The following is a 22,801-nucleotide window of genomic DNA, read 5'->3' as shown; positions in this document are numbered from 1 at the left end:
TGAACACCTACTGTGTGCTCCATGGGGTGACAGAGATGGGTCAGCCAGGACACCACAGGTACTGAGTAGGACAGACAGAACTTCTCACCACCACTCAGATGGTGGGGATGCTTCATGCCCTAACAAGGCTGCCAACCCAGGTCTGAGGGTGCCAAGGAGAGAGCCACTGCATCTGGAGGGCCCCCAGTGGGGCTTGGTGCTCCAGAGGTCTATGACCAGGAAGTACAGGGAGCACTCAGATGGGAGCCTGTGATGTGGAAGGGCCAGCAGGGTGGAGGCTGGGCACCAGGCCCTAATGGGGGACATGAGGCAGGAGTGCGAGGGCCTGGGATGCCATTGGATGTGAAGGCAGCCTGATGGGCTTGATGTGGGTTCTAGAAAAGGCACCCATGTGGCCAGGACACGGCTGCCACAGTGCCCTGTCCAGCAGATCCTCAGGTTCACCACCTCCTAGAGTGGCATCCTCAGCTGGGCACTAGCCTATCTGTCCCTTCTGACCCTCCAATAAGCCTTCAGAAAGCGCTCAAGCTCTGAGGTGGGAAGCCGGCTTCCTGAGGACACATGGCTGGAATTGGAGCCCCATCATGGTGACCCGGTGTGCAGGTGTGACTCCCACAGTGCATAGTCGCCCCAAGGAGCAAGTGAGGTCTTGGTCTACAGTCCACTGAGGCTTTAAGAGGAAACAGAGCCTGGATGGACACGGTGGAGCCAGCACCCTGCCTGTGTCCCCTCCACTGCTCCATCCCAGGGTGCAGATCCAGGGCCCAGGCACCACGGCCCTGGTTTGCCATTTGGGTTTTGCTGCCTGTCTCCAGCTCAGAATTCCAGCTGAGAATCCTAAGAGGAGGTTTTCTCAGAGCATCTTGTAATTCTCCCTCGCCAGCTCCCTCCTCCCATTGGCCAGAGATGACCTCAGTCCTGGCCAGAGGCCCCAGTGATGGCAAGGCTACTGTGGTCAGCCAGGCTCACGCCACAAGCCAAGCATGCTCAGACAGCAGCTCTAGCAGGAGGGACACTGACCCGGATCTCTGTCAGGCGCCTCTGTGAGGTTCTGGTTTCAGGCGTGATGAGGGAAGTAACCTGGAGCCGAAACTGGTGACTAAGCACAGAAGATTTGCAATGTGATGTGGAAGCAGTGGCCAGCCACGGAGGTCTCCAGGAGCTGGGTCCCCATGGAGCCCGATGCCCCGGCCAGCCAATACGCCCCTCTGCACTTGGCACTTCTGAGGCTGAAGGAAGAGCAGGCTGGACACGGCGACCCTCACTCACGGACCTGCTCGTGCAGGCGGAATGAGGCCTGCAGTTCATGGCCTCAGTGCTTCATCCTTGGACCCTGAGCTGCCTTCAGCTGGCCCCTTCATGGGCGGCCCTGAGGTTCTCCATACAGGGTGGGCACCCTCGTTGTAATGGCAAGCACTGAGAAGCACTTGCACACCGTGCCACATGGCCACAGGGCTCTGAATGGTTCAGTGACTTTAGACACCTTTTTGGCGAGGAGGGTCACTTTGAGACAGTGGCTGCTGCTGATGGCCCAAGCCTCCTGGCCTCCAGCATCACCCACGGCCGTCTGCCCCAGCCCTCTGCAGTCAGTCATCTCCCTTCTTGAGTTACAAGGGCCGTTCTGTGCTCCCTTCCAAGGAGCATTCCGTGGCCAGAGCACACGCAGCCCTCGGAGCTCTGGAGTGGAGCATGCTCTTCCATGCCCTGCGTAACGTAACGCCTGGCCCCGTTTCCACAGTGAGGTCAGATGGAACTCCGCGGCTCTCTGAACCACTGCATCGTGTGACTCAGCTGGCCGTGTGCCCTTGAGTCGTGGTGACCAAGGCTGGTATTTATTATCTCATCAGACTAATCCCTCCCAAGCTGCCTGGCCGTGGAGAGAAGAGCCAGGCAGACAGGCCGACAGACAGCCAGCCTTACCCACAGATGGGCTTCGCTGAAGTGAGAGCAATGAGAAGTTACTGCTTAAAGTCATCATCCTGGCAGCCAAGGGTGAGGACAGAAGCTGCCCTGGAAGTTGTACCAGCTCCCTGGGGAGGGGGCTTCCTCCAGCCCCCTCCAGCTTAGCTCTGCTCGCTCCGGCCCACCCTCCTGCTGTAGCTGGGCAGGCCTTTGCCTGGCCATGGTGGGGTTTGCCAAGAGTGGTTCAGTGCACAAAGCACCGAACACATCACATGGACCAGGTTTGGAGACCTGCCCCAGGCACAGAACTGCCTGGTTTCAGGGTCCCTCTTCCAGCCCCTCCTCTGTACAAGTCACCAAGTAACTTCCCCAGGAGAGCCAAGAAGATGGAGGGCCACCACAAGCTGTGGCCTTCGGTGCCAGGGCCTTCTTGGAATGGGACTTTAACACTCTCTTGAAAGTGCAGTGTGACCCTCTCCTGACACATTGGCGGGGCTGCCCAGTTCTCCAGGTGAAGGGCACCATGTAAATTAATGTAACTGCTGCAAATGAATGACCACAACCCCAGTGGCTTAGGACAGCACAGATCTATCACCTTACATTTCTGGAGATTAGGAATCCTAAAATCAAGGCGAGGGCAGCGCAGTGCTGCTCCTGGAAACTCCAGGGACAGCTGTTTCCTGCCTCCTCCAGCCTGCAGAGGCCACCTGCATTCCTTGGCCCATGGCCCCTCCTTCCATCTTCAGGGCCCTGATGCAGCATCTGTGACTGTCCGTCCCCTGACCTCTGCGTCTGTAGTCTCATTTCTCTGTCTGACTCTGATCCTCCTACCTCACTTGTATAAGGACTCTGTGATCACACTGGGTCCCCCAGGTCATCCAGGATTCTCTCCCCTTCTCAAGATTTTTAACTTGTCTTCAAGGTCTTCTGTGGCATGCAAGGTGATATGTTCACCGGCTCCAGATTAGGATGACCTTTCTTTGCTATTAGTGATTTATAATAACACATGATAGTTCATTTTGACGTTTATAAGTGCACATAACATGGTTTACTCCATTTCATTCCCACATACTTCCTTTTTCCCTCTCTCCTTTGCGCATATGGGATGACCTTATTTAGAGGAGGGACTGGCACTGAACACATGACTTACTAGCAAGGCCGCCTTCAGCTAATTGCTCAACCTTGTTGCGCCTCATCTGTAAAATGGGGATAGTGCCCTACTTACCCTGTGAGCACACTGTTATCCTCTAACAAGGCCCGTAGTCAGTTCTGTGCAACACATTGTAGGATCATTCCTGATGCACAGCACCTAGTGCCTCTGAGATCTGGAACTATGCTCACAGACTGGTGAGCAAGATGCTCAAGTCCCTGGGGCTCATAAAACGGGTTGTAAGAGGATTGTGGGCAAGATACGTTGGTAGAGCAGCCATCTAGGAGACATCACTGGTGAGGTGGCCTGCAAGTAGCCACGTGCCAGAGTGGAAGAAGAAGGGTGTTTCCGGCATCTGGAGTGGGGCAGCTGGAGGTGCACAGGGTCCGTGGGACCAACCCAGGGAAGTGCACGTAGCTCCATTGGTGTGAAGCTCCAGCTGGGACTTGGAGAGCAGAGATCCTCGTCTGCCACCAGGTTCTCTCACTTGTGAAATATTCACTGACGTCCTGCTCTGTGTGAGATGCTGACTCAACAGCCCTGATTCTGCCAGAGGAACAGGCTTCCCACAGTCCCTGTGTGCTCTTGCTCAGCCCTGGAGTGGAGTCAGGATGTGACTCCATCCCAGTGTCCTCTCGGGAAGCGCTGATCCTGGGCAGATGCCGTCCTGAGGGCAGAGGTGACTTCCTCAGCTGGGCCCCTGGCCAGCCAGATGTGCTGGGTTGAGAGCATTGAAATACGCTGCTGCCGGGGTTGGTTTGAGTTCACTTTCCCTGATTGAGAAAGGGGACTTATTGCGGAGGATGCATTTTTCAGGGTCTGTTTCCCTACTGTTGGTGAATGCCCCAAGACCCGGACACATTTGCCCTGGGGCCACTGGAGGCCCCTAGGAAGCACAATAACTGAGCCTAGGACCCATTGAGTCCTTGCCTGATGGCCATGTCGCTTGGTGACCTGGTGACCTGGCCAACTTGTTGAGTCACCCAGAATTCTCCAGTCACATCCAGGAGGTCTGTTACTCACGCTACAGAGCTGGCTACCCAAAGGCCGACAGGACGCAGCCCTTCCTTCCAACTAACCATTCCCTTTTGAAATGGGCTTTTCTCAATCCAGCATTATATTTCAGTACAAGAATCCTGCTTCCAAGTCATTCTGCAAACAAAATGATAGAAAATTCAAAACATATGCCTCAATTCCTAACTGGCAAAGTGATATGCTTTTAGAATACCTTTTGGATTTTTTTTTTTTTACTAATTTATTTGTCAATTGCTATCTTTGATACTGTTGATAATTTTCCTGTTGGCTGGGGGCTTAATTTTTTTTTCTCATCAATTTTTCTCCCACAAGTCTTGCATCTCAAGACTTCATAGGTTGATGTCAAAAACATGTTATCTGCAGTTCAAACAGCCTCTCTTGGTTTAGCTCTCTTTGTCCAGCTTAGTCTTAATATCCACAGAGATCATCTGTCGTTGTGACATGACCTTTCTCTCTGCTGAAATATGGCTGGATATTTTTCTTTAAGCAGCAAATTTACTTTCGTGCTTTGTTTGACAGAAGCCCCAGCAGGGTGACTGAAAACGGGACTCAACGATTAATCTCACAGATAATTCCATGATAACTACATGCCTAAAGCCACAAACAGTTTGCCTTGGGGAAGTCCTGAAATATGTTAGTGTTATCTGTTTTATCACTCACCAGAACCTAGTGTCATTTGATTTATGCAGTGTGAGCCGGCCAGACGATTTTTATGGGCTGGTAAACTTTCAATGTTTATCTGCAAGGCTGGTTTAAATGAGTTTGGATTGCGGAAACCCACCTGGGGCCACGCATCTACTAATCATTTACAATGCTGGTGACTACAGATGGGAAGAAAAGACATTTTTGCCAAGAGGAATTGAGAAAATCTCCCTTTTATCCCAGTGCATAAGAAGGAAATGATCAAAGGCGTCCCCTTGGACTTCATTTTCTGATGAAGACCAAGGCCACTCTGCAGAAGAGAGATGGGAAGAAGAGTCTCCAGTTGTCTGTGGAAGCTCCTTGTCTGTGGATGTTAGTGACGGGGGTTACGAGCAGCAGGCAAGAAGAGCTGATTGACTGAGCTGGAGAGGTACATTTGCATAATAGAATCATTTTAAGTAAAAGATTAGAATGAGTAAATTGTGGGCTTCATTTGAGATGCTGTCATGTCTCCTTCAAAAGACATAATGACATTGGGAACTTCCAAATCACAATTACAAATATAAGTCATATCACTCTGAAGATAAAACTGGTAATTAAAATCTATCACTTCTGACATAATTACAAAATACAGCATGCTGTCAAAATTCCCTCTGAAAGGCTAAATTTTATCTCTTGATAATGGCAAAACATCTAAGTGCTCCATTATTAAGAACTTAAAGACATGAAATTGATGTAATGTAGGAGCGAGAGGAAACTCTTTCCAAGAGATAGACCTGAAATCTCTCCTCTCCGTCGAGGCTTGAAGACAGGCATTTTAAGTGCAGTAACTGTGAACCCAAGTGTGTGCCTTTGTAACGTCTTACAAGTGGACAGAAGCCATTCACACTCCCAAATTATCCATCATTCTGCCTCTAAGACAGATGCCAGCCGACAGCTCACAACAGCCACCAGCGTCACTCTTGGGACCCTCCTCTACTCTGTAACCTGGTCGGGGTCAGGAGAGCTCCGCCCGAGGAAGGCTGGCTGGGGGGTGGCACCTTGGCATCCATTTCCTGAAACATTTTCTTCTGAAGCTCCAGCAGCATCTGCTCCCAGCCACAGCAGGAGCCCACTTTGGGTTCCCTGCTTATAAGTAGTCTTACTGTACCTCAACTTGGAGGAAATGATCTCTCTTCCAAGGAAGTGAAGTGTTGTCTCTCTTCTCATGAACTCACTTCATTCAGTTTCATGGAAGGAATACCTGAAAATCCAGAGTCTCGGAAAAGGTGACCCAGGACGGTCATCTCCCGGGCATCTGCTCAGGCTCTTCACTGTGGGCACACGTAGCCCCCTGTGGGAGGGCTGGGGCAGGGCGGGCTGGCCCCAGGGGCCTTGCCCTCAGTCTTTCCTCACTCGGGTGCTCCCAGCTGGCCCGAGTGTCCCTGCTCCAAGATATTTACAACCGTGCACGGCGAGGCTTAGAGCTCCCCAAGGGGCAAGAGCAAGCACAGCAAACACAGGAGAGGTCATGTCTGCAGGAGGGAGGAGGGGGAGGTGGAGCCCAGCTTCCACAGGGAGGAAGACCCTGAAGGTCACGGCAGGCAGCCTGGACCCTTGTCAGCAGCCATGATCCAAGGAAGACACTGACTTGCCTGCTTTGGCCACGTGCCCAGCATTGACCAGTCATAGAGCCTGGGAGATGAACCTCTCTGATTAGGCAAATTTGAACCTTAATTCACCCCCCTGACATTGGGTGGGAAAGCGAACTCCACCTGAACCATGCAAAATGGATTCCCCGTCCTTGCTCCTAGAAGAAGGCGGCATGGAAGAGGCATTTTCACAGCCATCAAACAATCCCGTATCTTTTGCAGCTCAGGTATGTCTTGTGAACCCTGGAAGTTGGCCCTGGCCCCCAGAGGAGGCCCTCCCGCCGCACGGCTCTCCTGTAAGCAGGCTGTGCTGGAGAGCTCTAGCTGGGACCTCACTGTCCTCTCATGGCACCATCCTATAAGTTAACATCAGAGGTGGGGTAGCAAGGGCGGGCTATGAAGTGGACCAAGTCTTAAGTGTTTGTGTTCTTATAAGTTTGATTATTTGTTTTAAACCCTTGCTCTTTAAACATCTTTGTTTGAAACTGGGGATTTCTCTTCACAACCTGGAGAACCCCATGGCAGAAACCACAGGCTAAGTGGACGAGAACAGGCATCCTCATGTCGGAGAGCCGGGTCACTGCAGTGCCCACTGGCAATGACATGTCCTGGCCATACATCCACAGTAAACTATGACATGGCATCTCTACTCCCTCATGCTCTGGGTGACAGATCAAGGGAATAAAACTCTTGGAAGGAGGCCATTAGTGCTTTCCTGGGAGTGACAGAAAGTTAACCTTTCGAATCCTGCATCGTTCCAGACACTGGACAAACCAGCCCCAGAAATGGAATGAGTTTTATTGGCCGAACTCCAACAAGCTTTGTGACTTTAGGAACTGATTCTCTCCCAGAAGCTTCCAGGTCATCCTATTCAGGATTTATTTCTTTTCCCAAATCAGTAGGCATGAAACTATCTCTAATGCCCCTCTCTTGGAGGAAACACCACTGAGCATGCTCAGAATCAAGGGATTCATTATCCAATTCAGTTCTGCACCCGATATGCAAACACAGAGCAGCTGGCACCTCAGCCTGTCAAGTCATTCTTTGGAAAAAGATTTGGTGGAGCTAGAGCCTGGTCTTGCATCCGGTGGCATATCAGAGCATGTTTGCATCCTGTAGAGGAAGGAACAAGAGGGGTCTGTTGATAACCAAGTGGTTCTAAGAGGAACACAGGACTGTGGCTGGGCGGAAATACCATGCTTTGGGCTGTATATCCATGAGTCAAGCCCACCTTTGCCATATCTATAGTGATCCTCAGCAAGTTAAACTCTGAGCGTTGGTGTTAAAATCTGTGAAATGAAGGTAAGGGGACCTTTACAGGGTGGCTTCAAGGAATTAAGACACTGCATGTCATTCCCAGCACAATTACTACCAGTGGGTACCCATCAATGGCAGGTTGATGACCAGAGATGTGGCATTCACTTAAAATGTTTGCTAAGATGAAGAGAATAACCATGGGAAAGATGACCTTTGTTCCCAGTGGAATACAAAGCAATCTACTCAGGTGTCTACTGAGGGTTTCCTGGTGCCTACTCAGTAAGACAAGGTTCTGGAGGCCCATGCTGTGAGGCCTTGGGAGCCACAAGGAGCCTCATTCACAGTTAGGAGCCAGGAGGAGATGGCTGTTGGCAAGTCCCTGAGCTATGACTACAGTTGATGATCTCCTCACGGTTTTCAACAGATGCCACTGTGCAGAGCATGTGCCCCAACTCCAGGGCTCCCCGAAGTCTTTTCCCCCTTGTTTCCCAAGGCATCTGCTCACAATCTTAAGAGAGCCCCCATAGTTTTTATGATTCCTGGGAGAGAAATCCTAAGAGGGACAGGATCCACAAGAACCTCAGGACAGCATGGAGTTGATGGCAGAGTGGAACCAACTCGCCCCTGGTCCCAGGAGCCCTGTGTCCACCAGGAGCCCCTGGCCTTCCTGGTCATGGTCTTATGAAGTGGGGAAGGACGGCTGGCTATTTCCTACCCCATTTTATCAGCCCTTTGGCAGGTGGCAATGGCACCATGCGTCCCGTATCATGGAATCTGGCTTCACATGGGCTACGGGGCTGGGTTTATTCTGCTCTCTAGCCCTGAGACCCAGGGTGGGGCCCACAGGAGGAGGCCTCCATGACCAGTCCCTGGAGGGAAGGGCCCAGCCTCGCCTTGGACGGTCCTGCCCTGACAGCCCCATGAAGTCAGGCTGCACTTTCTACCCCCGTGCCCCAGGCTTTTCGTCCAGGTACTAGAATGAGACCCACCCTGTGGGACACAGTGGTGGGATTCAGCTCAGAGCCTCTTCTTCAGGAGGTTTTTCTTGACCGATATTTCTTGAAAAACCAGTCCCTCTCACCCACTGTACTCCCCTTCATAGCACCTGCCACTCGACTTCAGAGGAACATATTGATTACCCTGTTTTCTCTTTCTTGTTGCAATTTTTAAGCAGGCAGTGTTGTGGGATTGGGTCACTCCGTGGCCCTGGTGTCTGGAAGGCAGAAAGTGCTGGTAAATATTCAAATAAAAAGGGGCTGGGGACGGGGTCAGTGGTAGGGTATCCCTGGCTTCAATCCCCAGTACCTCCCACCCCACAAAAAAAAAGAGTTTGGGGAGGCCTCTCTAAAATGGCTTTTAAAATTTAAAGAATGGGAAAGTAAGAGGCGAGGACTGGAGAGCCCAGTGCCAAGGTCCAGGACTGACTGGGCATGCTGCACACCCCTTCTGGGGCAAGGGCCGGTTGTGTTGAGCTGTTTTGTTTTGTGGGACAGTTGTGTGTGGCAGCAGCCAAGGAGGAGGAAACAGGCAGACATTAAAGAACCACGGGTATGATCAGGGAGGAGGCCTTGCCCATCGTCCAGTCAGAATCTAAACTCTGCTGTCACCTTGGAAGGCCAACGGAACATCCCGGAGTGTTGGGAGCAGAGAAGGGCAAGGGCCAGAGGTGGGCTCTGGGAAGTTGGCTTCCTGGCAGTTGGAAGTGATGCGAGGGGAGGTGCCCAGAGGGGAGGCCAGTGTGGGAGAGAAGATGTGCTGTCTTTTCCTGCGTCCCTTGAAGTCCTCGACACATGCCACTGTGCACAGGAGTCGAGAGCTCTCCAAAGTGTCAGCACTGCAGTCTCCAGTTACATGCTGTCTCCTTCCCTGCCTGGAAGATGAGCTAAGAATGGCCACTTCCTGAGCTCTCCAGCTGCCATGACCCTCTCTGCGGGGCCCTGTCATGCTGTGCACAATGACTACCAGGGTTTATGACTCTGTGGCCTCCCAGAACATTCTCTGCCTTGCAAAGAATAGGCACTAATTGAGCCAGTGCTTGCTCCTATAGGAAGCTTTCTGGGACTGAAAGTGTTGTACGAAATTGCTGCTTTGCTCATTTGTTCTCCTTCTCTCATCACTCCCCGCGTTAGTCATTGTGGCTCTTTGGAGCCTGCCCCAGCTTGCATTTTCTCACCGGAATTGTGTGGGATGTTGCTAAAGAGTGCAATCTTCCCCGACTCTGCAGCCAGCCACCAACTCCCTCCTGCTCTGGATCCAATCTGGCTACACAGCCAGGCCGCATCCCCCGAGAGCCTGCACGTGCCCTGGGCCCTGGACAGCAGGCCTCGAGAACAGACTCCATGAAACCTGGGCTTTGTTGGGAGCTGAGCCGAGTGGGTGCCAGCTGTTGACCGCCAGCCTTCCACCGGCCAGCTCCCAAGGAGTCAGCCAAGGTGCTGAGCACCATTCTTGTGAACACAGAACCTGTCTCCCCTTCACCCCAAGCCCAGGGCTGTTCCAAGAAACCCACAAACGCTTGCTGGAGATGAAGGTGCTGTTGTGCTTCTATTCCAGGTGCTAAACCTGCCCCCGGGATCTGCTTTGAGAGGGTCAACTCTGCAGGTGATCCCTACGGCAACTGTGGCAAGGACTCCAAGAGCTCCTTTGCCAAATGTGACGTGAGGTAAGGAATCCATGCACCCTGATGAGGTCATCGCTGTGGCTTAGGGGTGATTCCTAACTACTCCTCTTTGGGGCTTTCTCTTCTTACTCTTCCAGAGATGCTAAATGTGGAAAAATCCAGTGTCAAGGAGGTGCCAGCCGACCAGTCATTGGTACCAATGCTGTTTCCATAGAAACAAATATCCCACTGCAGGAAGGAGGCCGGATTCTGTGCCGGGGGACCCACGTGTACTTGGGTGATGACATGCCAGACCCAGGGCTTGTGCTTGCGGGGACAAAGTGTGCAGATGGAAAAGTAAGACCCAAATTCTCACTTGCATCATGAATGTAAGTCTGGGACTGGGCCCATTGAAAGGCCGCCCATTTAAGAACAGGGTGTGAGGTTGGCCTGTTTCCCTAAATTCACTTCTCAGAATGTGGTCTCTGGAATCCCGTTCTTTTTGCACCTACAACAAAAAGTCAGTCAATCCAAGATCCCAACCTGAGCATTAAGGTACAGATTTGAGGAAATCCAGCTCGTCTCCTTGACCCTTTAGTGTCAATAAGTCATTTCTACACCCTGGATGTCATGAGAGTTTAGAGCCAAGAAATAACTCTGGAAAGAAATACGGTAGGGTAGCATATTGTTCTGGGAAATGTGGTTTGGTGTTTGGCACAGGATTCTGAGGGACTTTTCTCACCTGGACAGGATGGGAAGTCGGATGTATGTTCAGAGTCCTCATAGAAGACTAGGAGGGGGAGAGGGAGGCAGCTGAGAACCAGAGGTGGGTCCTGGCAAACCACAGGGAAAGGTAACCAGAAGAATTTTAAGGTATAGAAATAAAATCAATTTTTTAGTGGAAAAAGAAATTGAGATTTTCATGTTCTGGCCCACTGATTTTTTATTTTTATTTTCTTACCAAATTTTTCTCATCAGACTAAATGATAGGAAGTTAATCAGATGTTTTAGGGAAAAGATGAATCAACTCCCAAATGCTTTTTTTAGGCACATTTTCAGCACGATTTGGAATCTCTCACTAGTGTGGAGGTCGCAAGAAAGAAAGGACAGATGTGGACTGCTTCCCTTGAGAAGCTGGAAGGCAGGAATGGCCTGCAGCCTGGCCCCCCAGCCCCACCCTCCCGTGGCCACAGGCTGTTTCCTTGAGATAGGATGGTGCAGGAGGCGAGCTGTGTGTCCTGCCTGCCTCCTTAGCCATGTTGGCCTTGACGTTACAGTGACACCAGAGTTTAAACCTGTCTAGCAGCCAGAGGCAGGAGTGCCAGGACACTAAAAGTCCAAGGACTCTGCTTACCTTGGGGGCATGGTTGGCCCTGCCCCTGGGATCAGGAGGCCAGCAGCACCTACCACTACAATTCTGACCAGGAGCACCTGTGTCCTCTGCCACCTGGGATGATATTTTTATCGCTGGAATGTGACAGTCTGCTTGGCCAGGGTCCACCCATCCCTCAGTCCTGCATGGGTCGGCCCTTGCTCTTACGTGAGCTGTTGGGTCAAATAGGAATCTTCCCATAGGAAGGTTCTACCTAATTAAAAAGCTTCTGCATCCCAAACATTAGACCCTTCACCTTTGACACCACCGTTCATCTTGTGAGGAGAAAGGACCTGATCCCTAGAGTCGGGAGCCGGTCACATACCTTAGATGACACTGTCTCTCTCAACCCGTCCAGTGTCATTTGGCAAATTCCTGCCTCTGCCATGCTTGATAAACACAGCGGAGCCTGGTTCCCTCTGCCAGACGTTTCTGTTGATGGTTTGTGTCACAATGATGCTCCTTGTCAGTTGAAATTTTTAAAATGTTCCCCCGTTTAGACATCTGTCTTTGAAGACGCTTGGACCCTGGATTCTTGGAGTCTTCACAGCCCCCAGGGTCAGGACTAACCCGTCTCACCCTCTCCTGTGTTGTTCAATGGAGAAAAAGTACTCTAATATGTAGGTTTCATTGTCATCTCTAAACAAAAGTCACGAGAAAATCAGTTACAGTTTCAGGATGCACTAAAGCCATTTTAAACCCCATAAAGCATAAGAGCATTCATGAGTATTGAATTCAAGTCATTGAACTTGGTCTTGCCAAGAGCTGAGGTTGGAGTTAGACAGTGGGAGCCTGTCCATGCGGCAAATGCACCAAGTACTGCCCCCAGGTACCTGAAAGGGGAGTCTTCTCTACGCGTCCTCAGCCTTTTCTTTTAGTGTGTAGCCACGGGGAGGGGAGCAGAAGTTCTGAGGTGCTTGCGGTGTTTTCCTCCTGCAGATCTGCCTCAACCGGCGGTGTCAGAACACCAGTGTCTTCGGTGTTCAGGACTGTGCAATGCGATGCCACGGCCGGGGGGTAAGTAGGCTGCCCTGCCCTATCCTAGACTAGCCACCCAGCTAAGCAGGAAGTCACTCTTCGCAAAGGCTCTTGCAACCCACAGCTTCTTAAAAATAGACCAGCCAGCGTCTTCTCCATATTTTCTTCTAACGACGTTTATTTTCTTTGACCTTTACATCGCACAAGAAATGTCATCTTCATTTCACAGAGAAAATCAGATTGAGTGGTCATTATCTTTTAAATTAGCGTTCTGTGATTTTGAGAATTTTGTCATCTTCAAATTCATTTTAAAGCTCACCTTGCTTGTGAAGTACCTCACATTAGCATTTCAAACAGAGCTGTCCGTCTTGCCCCCATCATTCCAAATATGTGTCTGAACCAAATTTTTTCAAGAAGGGACTAAAGCCAAGATGGTCCACCATCGTGACCATGTGTTCTGAAGCCCCTCACAACAGGTCCCTAACTCAACCGGCTGTGTTCTACACTACAGAAGCTTTAGGGGAGAAGAGAACTGTCCAAAATGAGATTTATTTTTCCTGATGGGCTCAGTTATTTCCAGTGGAATCATTAATCTTGATTGGCCATGCCAGTGGTTCATTGTTTTCCTGAAACCTTTTCTACAGAGATCATGTTCTGACATCTATTTTTAAAATCTCCAGACACTTGCCAGTGATTCCAAAGTGGCACATGGGGGTCTCCCTAAGCTCAGGCAGAGTCACAGCCATGATGGATCACGCCTGCTGCACCTCTTGGGTTTGTGGCTGCAGCATTTAGCTGACGCACAGCCTAACTCAGGATCGCTGTGTCTTCCCTGGATAATAGATCTCTCTTGATTGGCCATAAGAAGCGAGCTAGTCCAGCCCCATCGTTTAACTGACAGATCTAGACGTACGTGGGGAGAATGGTGTGTGCACAGTAACCTGACTGGTCAGCAGCCAGCATGGAGGACTGAAGCCTCCCTTTCTGATGTCCCTGGCACCTCATCCACACTCTGGAAAGGCCCACATTTTCTGGACCAGTTGTCCATGACTTAGTGCCAGGGACATGGCTACAGTCCCTCCCTGATGAGACCAGGCTCACTGCTAGCCCCACCAAGCAGGGAGTCAGGGCTGTGATTTCTCTGCCACAATTTGCAAGATGGGAGGGGTCCACATGCTGCAGCAGGGGACTTCAGGGCAGCACGTGAATCTCCGGGTGGTTCCTTAGCACCCTTCCAGGAATAGTCAAGACAGCACGAGCCACGCCACTGGCTAGTTAATCCTGCTTCTAGCTTCATAGCTGTCTCCCAAACCATCACAGGCGATCTCGACCGTCAGGCTTCATATTTGAAGCAGTTGGGGGTGATTTCATCAAAAAAGTGACTACCTCTGTTGAATTCATCAAAGTCAGTTGAAGCAGGGGACCCTCCCGTGAGACACACACTCCAAACATTTTATTTTGCCTTAAAATCAGTTGGTATGTGTTTGGATCCCATATTTTGATGCAGGGACTTCATGGTTTACTGATGGTTGTTCTGCTTTCACTTCTGTGGCTAAACCATGCAGCAGTTCACCACCTGCAATTTACAGTCTGTTTCCTTAAGTGGAGGGAAACTTGGACACTCCACAGACACCTGAGTGCTCAGTGCTTCTTGACCCAGCTTCCCCGGCCACTCTGTATTGTCCCTTGCACTGCAAGTTGTCAGATGCTTTTTAGTGACTGGCCTTTCTCCAGTGTTCCAAATCACCCTAGAAACAAGGTCCTCTGGCCTTCAGGGTCACATTCCATTGGTTCATGCACCAGTTCACTAAGTTATATAACCAGCAATGGTGAGTCCTACCAGAGTGAGAAGAAATAGGGGCCCAGCTGCAGGGCTGCCTCAGCGCTCCAGCCAGAGGGGACCAGAGCACCTGGCCTCCCGCACCTCCTGCCTGGAGGAGGAGGACCATGCCGGAGGTTGTTGGGTCTCGGAGGCCCCAGCAGTCTGGTTCCAGGGCCCTGAGCGGGACCCTCCTTACTACTGGAGGGTTTCTCATCACAGCCTGATAGTGACAGTGTCCCAACTGAAGAAAGACGGGGAGAGCGAGAAGAGGCAGGGGGGAGAGAGCCGGGGAGGCTTCATAACCCCATCCTCTGGATGGCGGATGGTGTAGCACTCCCAGCCTCAGGGCTGGCCTCACCTGTACTATTTGGGGCTGGATCTCACAGTGACATCTAGTGTCTGGCTGGGCAGGTGCCAGTGGGCGCGCCAGCCACGGTCCCCTTGTTTTTGTGTGGTGCTCAACTAGGGCTCAAGCATATAGCACGGCCCCCTGCTAGAGAGGGCACCCTAACGCTGTCCCCTGCCCCCAAAGGTGTGCAACAACAGGAAGAACTGCCACTGCGAGGCCCACTGGGCGCCTCCGTTCTGCGACAAGTTCGGCTTTGGAGGAAGCACTGACAGTGGCCCCATCCGGCAAGCAGGTCAGTGAGGTCCCTGTGTCCTGGGGGAGGTGACAGCCCACGGGCACGGCAGTCAGTGTGGGTACAGGAGTGGCTCTGCACAGCCTGAGGCCTCTCCCGGTTCCCAGCGCACCTGTGTTCTCACCTGACCGTCCAAGGCTCCTGGCTCCCTGCTCTGACGAGTGGCTGGGTTTGCAGGTTCCCTGGTCTGTGACACTTTGCTCAGCTAAGGCAGGGTCCACTGTGAACTGCCAAGTGGTATGAGCTTCATCTGCAGATCTGAAGGCTCTGAGAGGGCCAGCCTCTGTGCACTGGGGCACAAGGTGTGAAGTTTATGCCTTTTAAACTCCTCACCAGAAAGAAGCCCTCTCCTAATGGAGGCAACAGCAGGAACAGCAGCAGCTGTACACATGGAGTAGGTGTGTCCAGGTGCCGGGCCAAGCCCTTCACACGCTGGATGTCACCTGCTCCTCGCACAACTCTGAAGCAGAGATTGCCATTAGATACAGGACCTGAGGCTCAGAGAGTTGAAGTAACTTGCCCAACATCAACCAGCTAAGATTGAGATCCAAGTCTGTCTGTCCCCATAGAGGCTCCTCAGGCAATTTCAAAATGGTCTCCTCATACAGTGCTGTTTTCTCTGGGTTTTGGGGGGCGAGTTAGGGACAAATCGGAAGGATGTCCCTTTTAAAATGAAGAAGCTGGGGAAAAAAAGAGGCCAACCACCAGAAAGCATGCAGCTGGGGAGCCAGAGGTGGCATGGACAGAACAGGTTGCTGGCCCTCTGGACACGTCCCTGAGCCCCACCCCCCCCACCCCCCACCCCCGCCCCCCGTGCTTAGACCGTGACCAATGCTGCCAGAGGGGAGGTCACGCATCCCCAAACCCTGCTGTGAATGGCAGCATTGAAACCGTGGCTTTGCCATCGTTTCCATGACAACAGACACAACAGGACTCTGCAGGGCCAGGCAGAGCACACAGGCCCAGAGGGGAGGCCAGTGTCCCAGGCACATCTGCAGAAGCAGCAGAGGAAGGGCAAAGAGTGCCTGGTCCCCTTCCCCTAAAGACTCCACACTGCTCCTGCGAGAGCTCCAGTCTACCTCGGGCCCCGAGCCCTGGGCCCTGAGCAAGTATAGAAAGGACCAAAGGGTCTTGTCCTGATGGCACCTCCCCTCCGTTGCAGAGGGAGTGAGCAGGACCAAACCTGGCATCCCCTTTCCTCAGTGACCTCTGGGCCTCAATGACAACTGGCCTCTTGTTGCAACTTAGTATCTTAGCAGGACTGCGAGCATTTTTTATTAAAAAAAAAATAGCAAGGTTTATTTTGTAGTTCATCAAGGACGCTGCCACCCATACTGTCTTTGATCAAGTAAAACTGGCGGTGGTCAGAGGAGCTGGAGAAGGCAGTGCATCTCTACACACTCTGTCTCTGGGCATGAACGTGCGTGACCAGTGTACTCGGGTCTTAGGGTTTCCAAAAAGTCCAACCCATGAGACTCCCACTCTCCCTTGTCCCTACTTAGAGTGTAAAAGTGAGATCCCTGCAGAGCTGACCCCACCCCACCCACCCCTCTGCTGTCATCTTGTAAAAGAAAGTGTACTTTTAGCACCTCACCTCAAACACGTTCCCAAGGGAGCAGGTCTGAGCAACTGTGTCCCCACTGCTCACTGGCCTGGGCTCATTCACGGTTCAGCAAGTCCTGCCCCCTGCCAGCCACTGTGCAGGTCCTAGGGAGGGTTAGGCAGGTGCTACAAGAGGGGAGCAATCCCAGAGGCTCAGGAACAGGGGGGAGCCATGTGTCTTTAGAGATCTGCGGGGGTGGGGGGGGAGAGACAGGACAAAGGGGCTGTGCAGAGGCCTGGAGTCTGGCTGGGGCCGGCAGGGGTGAGAGTGGCAGCAGTGACGGAGAGGGGAGGCCAGCACGGCAGGGCACAGACGGGGGCATGGAGTCGCAGCACTGCCAGGATGTCAGGCAGAGGGGGCTGCTGTGCTCAGACCCACAGCCAGCTGAGTGAGGAAGGCAGCGAGGCTGGTGACCGAAGTCACCTTCCTGGTCATCACCAGCAGCCTGTTGTGCACCTACTATGTGAAGCACACCCAGATCTTTGCTGGTAGTAAACACACACAAATGAATCGTGATGCCTGCCTCAAGCCATTCACGGACCAGGGAAATCTGGGAGTAAGTCTCTAAATCTGCACATTTTGGGTGTTCCCAGAAGGCTTCCGACTATAGCTGCCATCAAAGACCAAGCTGGGTTCAGTGCTCCCTCCCTTCCCGCCCTTGACCTACATACACAAGGTGATGTCTCCATAGAGAAAATAAACAGCCCCCTCTCAGAGAAAGGGGGTCTCCAACAAAAAGCTGCATTTCTAAGTCCTTAATATGGCCAAACAAAACCCAGAGCATTTCATTTAACCTATGATTTTTCTTTTTCCCTCTTCACTAATTTGAGATGTTCAGAAATAAGTCTCATTCTAAAAATAATACAAGATAAAGCAGCCGGCAACACTGAGCCCTGGGAGGAGGAGCCCAGGAGGGCAGCTGTGTGACCAGGCCACAGCCATCACAGCCTGGGACGTCCGACTGCTGGGACTCAAGTGGCAGGTCCCATTACCTTCTGTGGTTCTACCCTTCTCTGTGCCACTGCCCTGCGTGGGAGGCCACGTGGCCCTACCCTGTCCCACAGACCCACCATGTTCCTATTTATCAAGCATCACAAATGAACGACAGCTGCATGGGTTGAACCTCAACCATGACCTTTGGAGTAAAGCTGATTTATTGGTCCATCATTCAGGGATTGCTCACCTCCATTCCGTTTGTCCCTTCAAAGTCTGTTCTGCCTTAAATGTCACCATTTGATACCTCCCATATTTCACCCTGACTGCCGCCCTCTGAAGCCCAATGTGTTGTGTTTCAGATAACCGAGGCTTGACCATAGGGACTCTGGTGACTGTGCTGTGTCTTCTGGCTGCTGGGTTTGGGGTTTATCTCAAAAGGAGGACCTTGATACGACTGCTGTTTATGAACAAAAAAACCACCTTCGAGAAGCTGAGGTACACTGGGCCTCGTACTGTGGCTAGCAAGGTCCTCGGGGGCGAGGTGATGGTTGAAGGGACGTAGGGCCAGCCAATTCTCCCGGGTGGTCCTTAGGAAAGAGAGGGCCAGGCTTTCTGCACAGGAAGACCGGGAGCAGCTTCTGACCTCCTGGCTGCTCGCCGTGCGGCTGCGCAGGGTGTGGGTGTTTTCTCCATCCTGGTGTTTGTAAGGTGTTCGTAAGCTGTGCAACACTTGGGGACCCTGCGTGTTCTCCTCAGACGGGGTGGCTTGGGGGTCCCAGCACATTCAAAGCCATCATTGCTATGGCTCCAGCTTCTTTCCAAACACCGCCCCCCACCCCCCAGCTACCCCATGGCTGTGTCTACGGGGAGCAAGAACTAATTTGACAGAAGGGTGGCTCTGGGGGAAAGAAGGTCAATATTTTTTTAAAATCTGATAAAAGCATTAGATAATTCTTCCTTTGCAAGTTTGCCACAGTAAGTTGAAATAAGTGAGTGATATTCTTAGTGTCACTATAAACACCAAGGAGAAAAGAAACGGCTGTGGCTAGCAAGTCGGATTGCCTTGCAGGTGTGTGCGACCCTCCCGGCCACCCAGCCGCTCCCAGCCCGCACAGGCTCACTGCACCCACCTTGGGAAAGGCCCTTCAAGCAGGCCACCGCACTCCAACATACCAAAGGTGAGTGTTGGACGAACATGGGGACTCACTGGGCTCATAGACATGCAGCTTGCAACACAAGATGGATTCGGGAGGGGATCCTAGCTGCTTCCCGGAAACAGCCGGCACACTCGGGTCAATGAGGGCTGGCCGGCTGGGGGGCCTGGAAGGAGGCCCACAGTGCCTCTGTGGAAGCTCTCCTGGACCCTGCAGAGATGTGATGCGGTGTGTGGGATACCATAAGCCCTGACCCCTCTAGTCACAGGCTGGCCCAAGCTGGCTCCTGTCACTGGGACCTTCCTGCTGTTTCCAGAGGCCACCAGCTGGGTTTGGGGGAGCTTCTGTGGCTGCTGTGACTCCTGGAATATTCTGTGGGCTTCACTCAGCCCCAGCTGTGCCCCTTCTGCTCAAGCCCAGAGCTGGGGAAGCCAGTCTGCCCCATTCCTTCCAAGAGGGAGATCCTGAGGCCAGAGCACCTCCTGGTCCCTCCTGTCGCTTGCTTCCCCGTGAATCATTACTTGAGTTCATTCTCATACTCGTTGTTTTTCCTACCAAGTGTTTTTTTTTTTTTTTTTAATCTTTTTTAGTTGTAGACAAACACCGTATCTTTATTTTATTTATTTTTATGTGGTGCTGAGGATCGATCCCAGTGCCTCACACATGTGAGGCAAGTGCTATACCGCTGAGCCACAACCCCAGCCCTCCCACCAAGTGGTTTTGATGTATCTGTAAGAATTCTTGAATGTTGAACTCATCCAATGAAAGAATTCAAAATACAACAGGGACAAGACTGATGTCAAGAAATGAGAAATGATTGGAAAAAAAAATCATCATCCCGTATTCAGCAGGCAATAAACTGTTTTAGCTCCCTCTCCCTTGATCCAGAAAGTAGACTGAGGTTTCATGGCGGTTCCTCATTCCTCGTTCATTTCAAACCTGGGGTCGTGAGCAAGAATGGCTTGCTCTAGGACAGCCAAAAGCACAGCTTTGCTTCAAAGAGCCCAAACTTGAAAGGGTCTATCAACAGGGAAAATTATGAACAAGCTGTGATATATTTACAGAGCAGAACACTACTTGTATTTAGAAGGACTCAACCACTGATGTCCACAATATTGTGGATGAGTCTCAATGATTCTGAGTGAAGAACCAAACAAAAGACCCCGTTTATATGCATATGTAACTCTACAAAATGCACGCTGGCTCACGGGGACAGAGCACAGATCAACAGTGGCCAGGGAGCAGGAGGTGGGGGAGGCGAGAATGACAAGGATGCCCCTTGGGGAGACAGGTTCATTACCGTGCCTGTCCTGACGGCTTCATGGGTGTACACCTGGGTCAGCAACTACCAAACCTGCACGTTATCTGTGTGCAGCAAGCGCATAGCACTGCCCTCAAGAAAGCCGTTTCTTAAAAGAGAGGAAGGGAGCGAGGAATTGGGAGGGAAGGGTGGGGCCTGCAGTACAAGGCGCTGGGCCTGGTCGGGGAACCTGGGCCAAGGGTCCAGAGCAGCCCCTAGCGCGGCTTCCCGGGGCCAGGCCTCCTTCCAGGCTGGTTTTCTGTTTCTGGGGTAGGCCAGGCTGTCCCGCTTCCCACCTCCTTCTCTTCTTCCACAGAGGCAGGGTCCAGGGTCTCCTCTCGCACTTGCCCAGGGGCCTGCCCTCATTTACTAATTAAAACAGTTTTTAAGAATCTGAATAAAACATGGATTCCTCCCCTGCAGATGGGCAGGGTGGGTGTGGGCCGTCGGGATTTGAAGTGTGGGTCACTCGTGGCACTCCTTCTCGGGGTGCCCTGGATCCCCACCTGCAGCTGCAGCAGAGGAGCCGGCTGCGTCCCCTTCGGAGTCACTGATATCCTTGAACCCTCTGCCTCATGGCTCTTTGCTCTGACCGGGCAGGACAGGAGATCGCCACAGGGGCAGAATGTGGACATCAGCAGACCCCTCAACGCCCTTGCTGTCCCTCAGCCACAGTCACCGAGGCGAGTGCTTCCGCCCCTCCAGCAGGCCCCGCGGGCACCCAGCGGCCCCGCCAGACCCCTGCCGGCCAACCCGGTGCTCAGGCAGACCCAGGTAAGCGCCACGGCTCATGTGGGGGACGCAGTGCAAATCCAGACTTTGCTGCTTGCCGCTGTGTGAACTTGGGCAAACTGCTCGACCTCTTGTCACCTCTATAAAATGGAGATAATTCAGCAATTCAGACGGTTAAATGAGATGATTGGCATGAAACGTTTGACACGGTGCCTAGAAGATAGTCAGGGTACAATGTATTTTAATTTACTAGGAGTAATGTTTTAAAATATTCAGAATAGATAAAGTGTTTCTGCAACTTGTCGTTTAACCCATGACACATTTGAGAATGGCAGAGGGCACTACTAATAAGTATCCTGGACGATAAAACAGAGATAGCAATCCAAGGCAGATGGTCACTCTAAGAATAATAATGGTCACACTTTCTTACATTTTTTTAATCTTCAAAATTAAATACAAGAATTTCATCACCTATTGAGTCTCTCTGTTCTAGAAGTAGGTTGTCTATTTTGTGCGTATCTTCTCATGTTTTTTTTGCTGGTTTTGAAAGTAAGGGTTTGTTTTGAGTATGAATGTGGCATTTCATGATAGGACACTTGAGAAGGGGAAAACACAGCAAATGAAAAACGGAGATCGTTGGTAATTTTTTATTGCTTTTGTTATTTTTCTTCTAGTAATTTTTATATACTGTTTTTAAAATAAGTTCTATGCTGTATACCATCTTTATCTCCTGCATTTTTGCCTTAAAATCATTCATTATTAATCCTACAAAATGTTATTTTAGCAATAGCATTCTTTTGGGCTATAGAATAGTTTCTGAAGCCTGGCGTGGTAGGACACACCTGTAAACCCAGTGAATCAGGAGGCTGAGGCAGGAGCATCATAAGTTCAAGGCCAGTCTCAGCAACTTAGCGAGACCCTGTCTCAAATTTAAAACAAATAATAATAATAATAATAATAATAATAATAATGATATAGCTCACTGTTAGAACACCCCAGGGTTCATCTCCAGAACCCAAAATAAGGTTTTTTAAGGACTTGCCATTAGTGGGCATATTTGGATATCTCTAGTTTTTGCTCTTATGAGCAGCTCTGTTATGAAAGTCTAGGTAGATAAAATTTTGGACTTCTTTATTCCCTTAGGAGAGTCTTAAAAGTGAAATATTGGGGAAAAGGACTGGTCATTTAAAGCCTCATAGTTTAATGTTTTTTCGGAACTGTTATATATGTTTATGTTCTCACATTGATTTTGTCTTCCTAACAGGGATTTTGCTAGTACCAAATATCAGCCTCTCAAAGCCTTTCCAGTTTGACAGATACACACACCACTCCGTTTCCTTCCTGTGTAGTCGTCCAATCGGGGACTGAAACGAGTGTTGACAGGTCTGGCTATAATTGGGTCTCCTTTCAGTCCATCAGTTTTTGCTTCAAGTGTGTTGACGTTCTCCTGGTTTGGGTACACATAATTAGGATTGTTGTGTCTTCTTGGGGAACTGTAAGGTCCCTTTTGTCATTATGAATTGTCCCTCTTTGGTTGTGTTTGTTCTAAAACCTCCTTTATCTGGTACTAATATACCCTCAGTGTTCTCAGAGTAGGTCTTTTCCCATCCATCACACTTTTCGCTTCAGAGGGCAGGTTTATTGGGTTCATTTTTGTTTCTTGGTGTTTCTTAGTTATTTCCAGGTCGTGTGTGCTTATGTGTTTTTTCCTGTTACGTATCTTGAGGAGGACACTGGCACACTCACAGGGACTCACCACCGGGTGGTTCCTTTAGTCCTGGGGCCACTGGCCAGTCTACTTTCTTTCTCAGCTTTCAGAGTCTTCCGTGAGCTGCCTTGTGAATTCTGTCCAGACTTTTCTGTTGTAAATTAACAGGAAGAATAGGGTGGACTATTCTTATTCCATCTCGTCTAGACCTCAATTCTTTTTGTGTTTCTTTGGTTACTGGTATTCAAACCATTTCATGTATGTCTAGTAGCCAATGGTGTGCTGGTAAACTGGTGCTTAAGAAAACAAAAAAAATAATAATAATAAAATGCAGTGCTG

General features: G+C 50.9%; 1 protein-coding gene across 1 annotated transcript in view; it reads left to right on the top strand.

The window, feature by feature from the left end:
• Adam12 (ADAM metallopeptidase domain 12) overlaps positions 1-22,801 on the top strand; it is a 326,149-nt gene that overhangs the window by 278,589 nt on the left and 24,759 nt on the right. The window contains exons 15-21 of the mRNA XM_046448791.2: positions 10,171-10,279; positions 10,375-10,573; positions 12,528-12,605; positions 14,921-15,029; positions 17,928-18,063; positions 18,638-18,746; positions 20,623-20,796. Coding sequence (XP_046304747.1) covers positions 10,171-10,279; positions 10,375-10,573; positions 12,528-12,605; positions 14,921-15,029; positions 17,928-18,063; positions 18,638-18,746; positions 20,623-20,796 — 914 coding nt within the window. The remainder of the gene's footprint in view (positions 1-10,170; positions 10,280-10,374; positions 10,574-12,527; positions 12,606-14,920; positions 15,030-17,927; positions 18,064-18,637; positions 18,747-20,622; positions 20,797-22,801) is intronic.

Source organism: Marmota monax, unplaced genomic scaffold, assembly GCF_021218885.2.
Source record: "Marmota monax isolate L192 unplaced genomic scaffold, Marmota_monax_Labrador192_F-V1.1 WCK01_AAM20220418_F8-fsc00076, whole genome shotgun sequence".
In the NCBI taxonomy this organism is placed as follows: domain Eukaryota; kingdom Metazoa; phylum Chordata; class Mammalia; order Rodentia; family Sciuridae; genus Marmota; species Marmota monax.
Note: the sequence above shows the minus strand (reverse complement) of the source record. Positions and strands in the feature narration are given on the sequence as shown.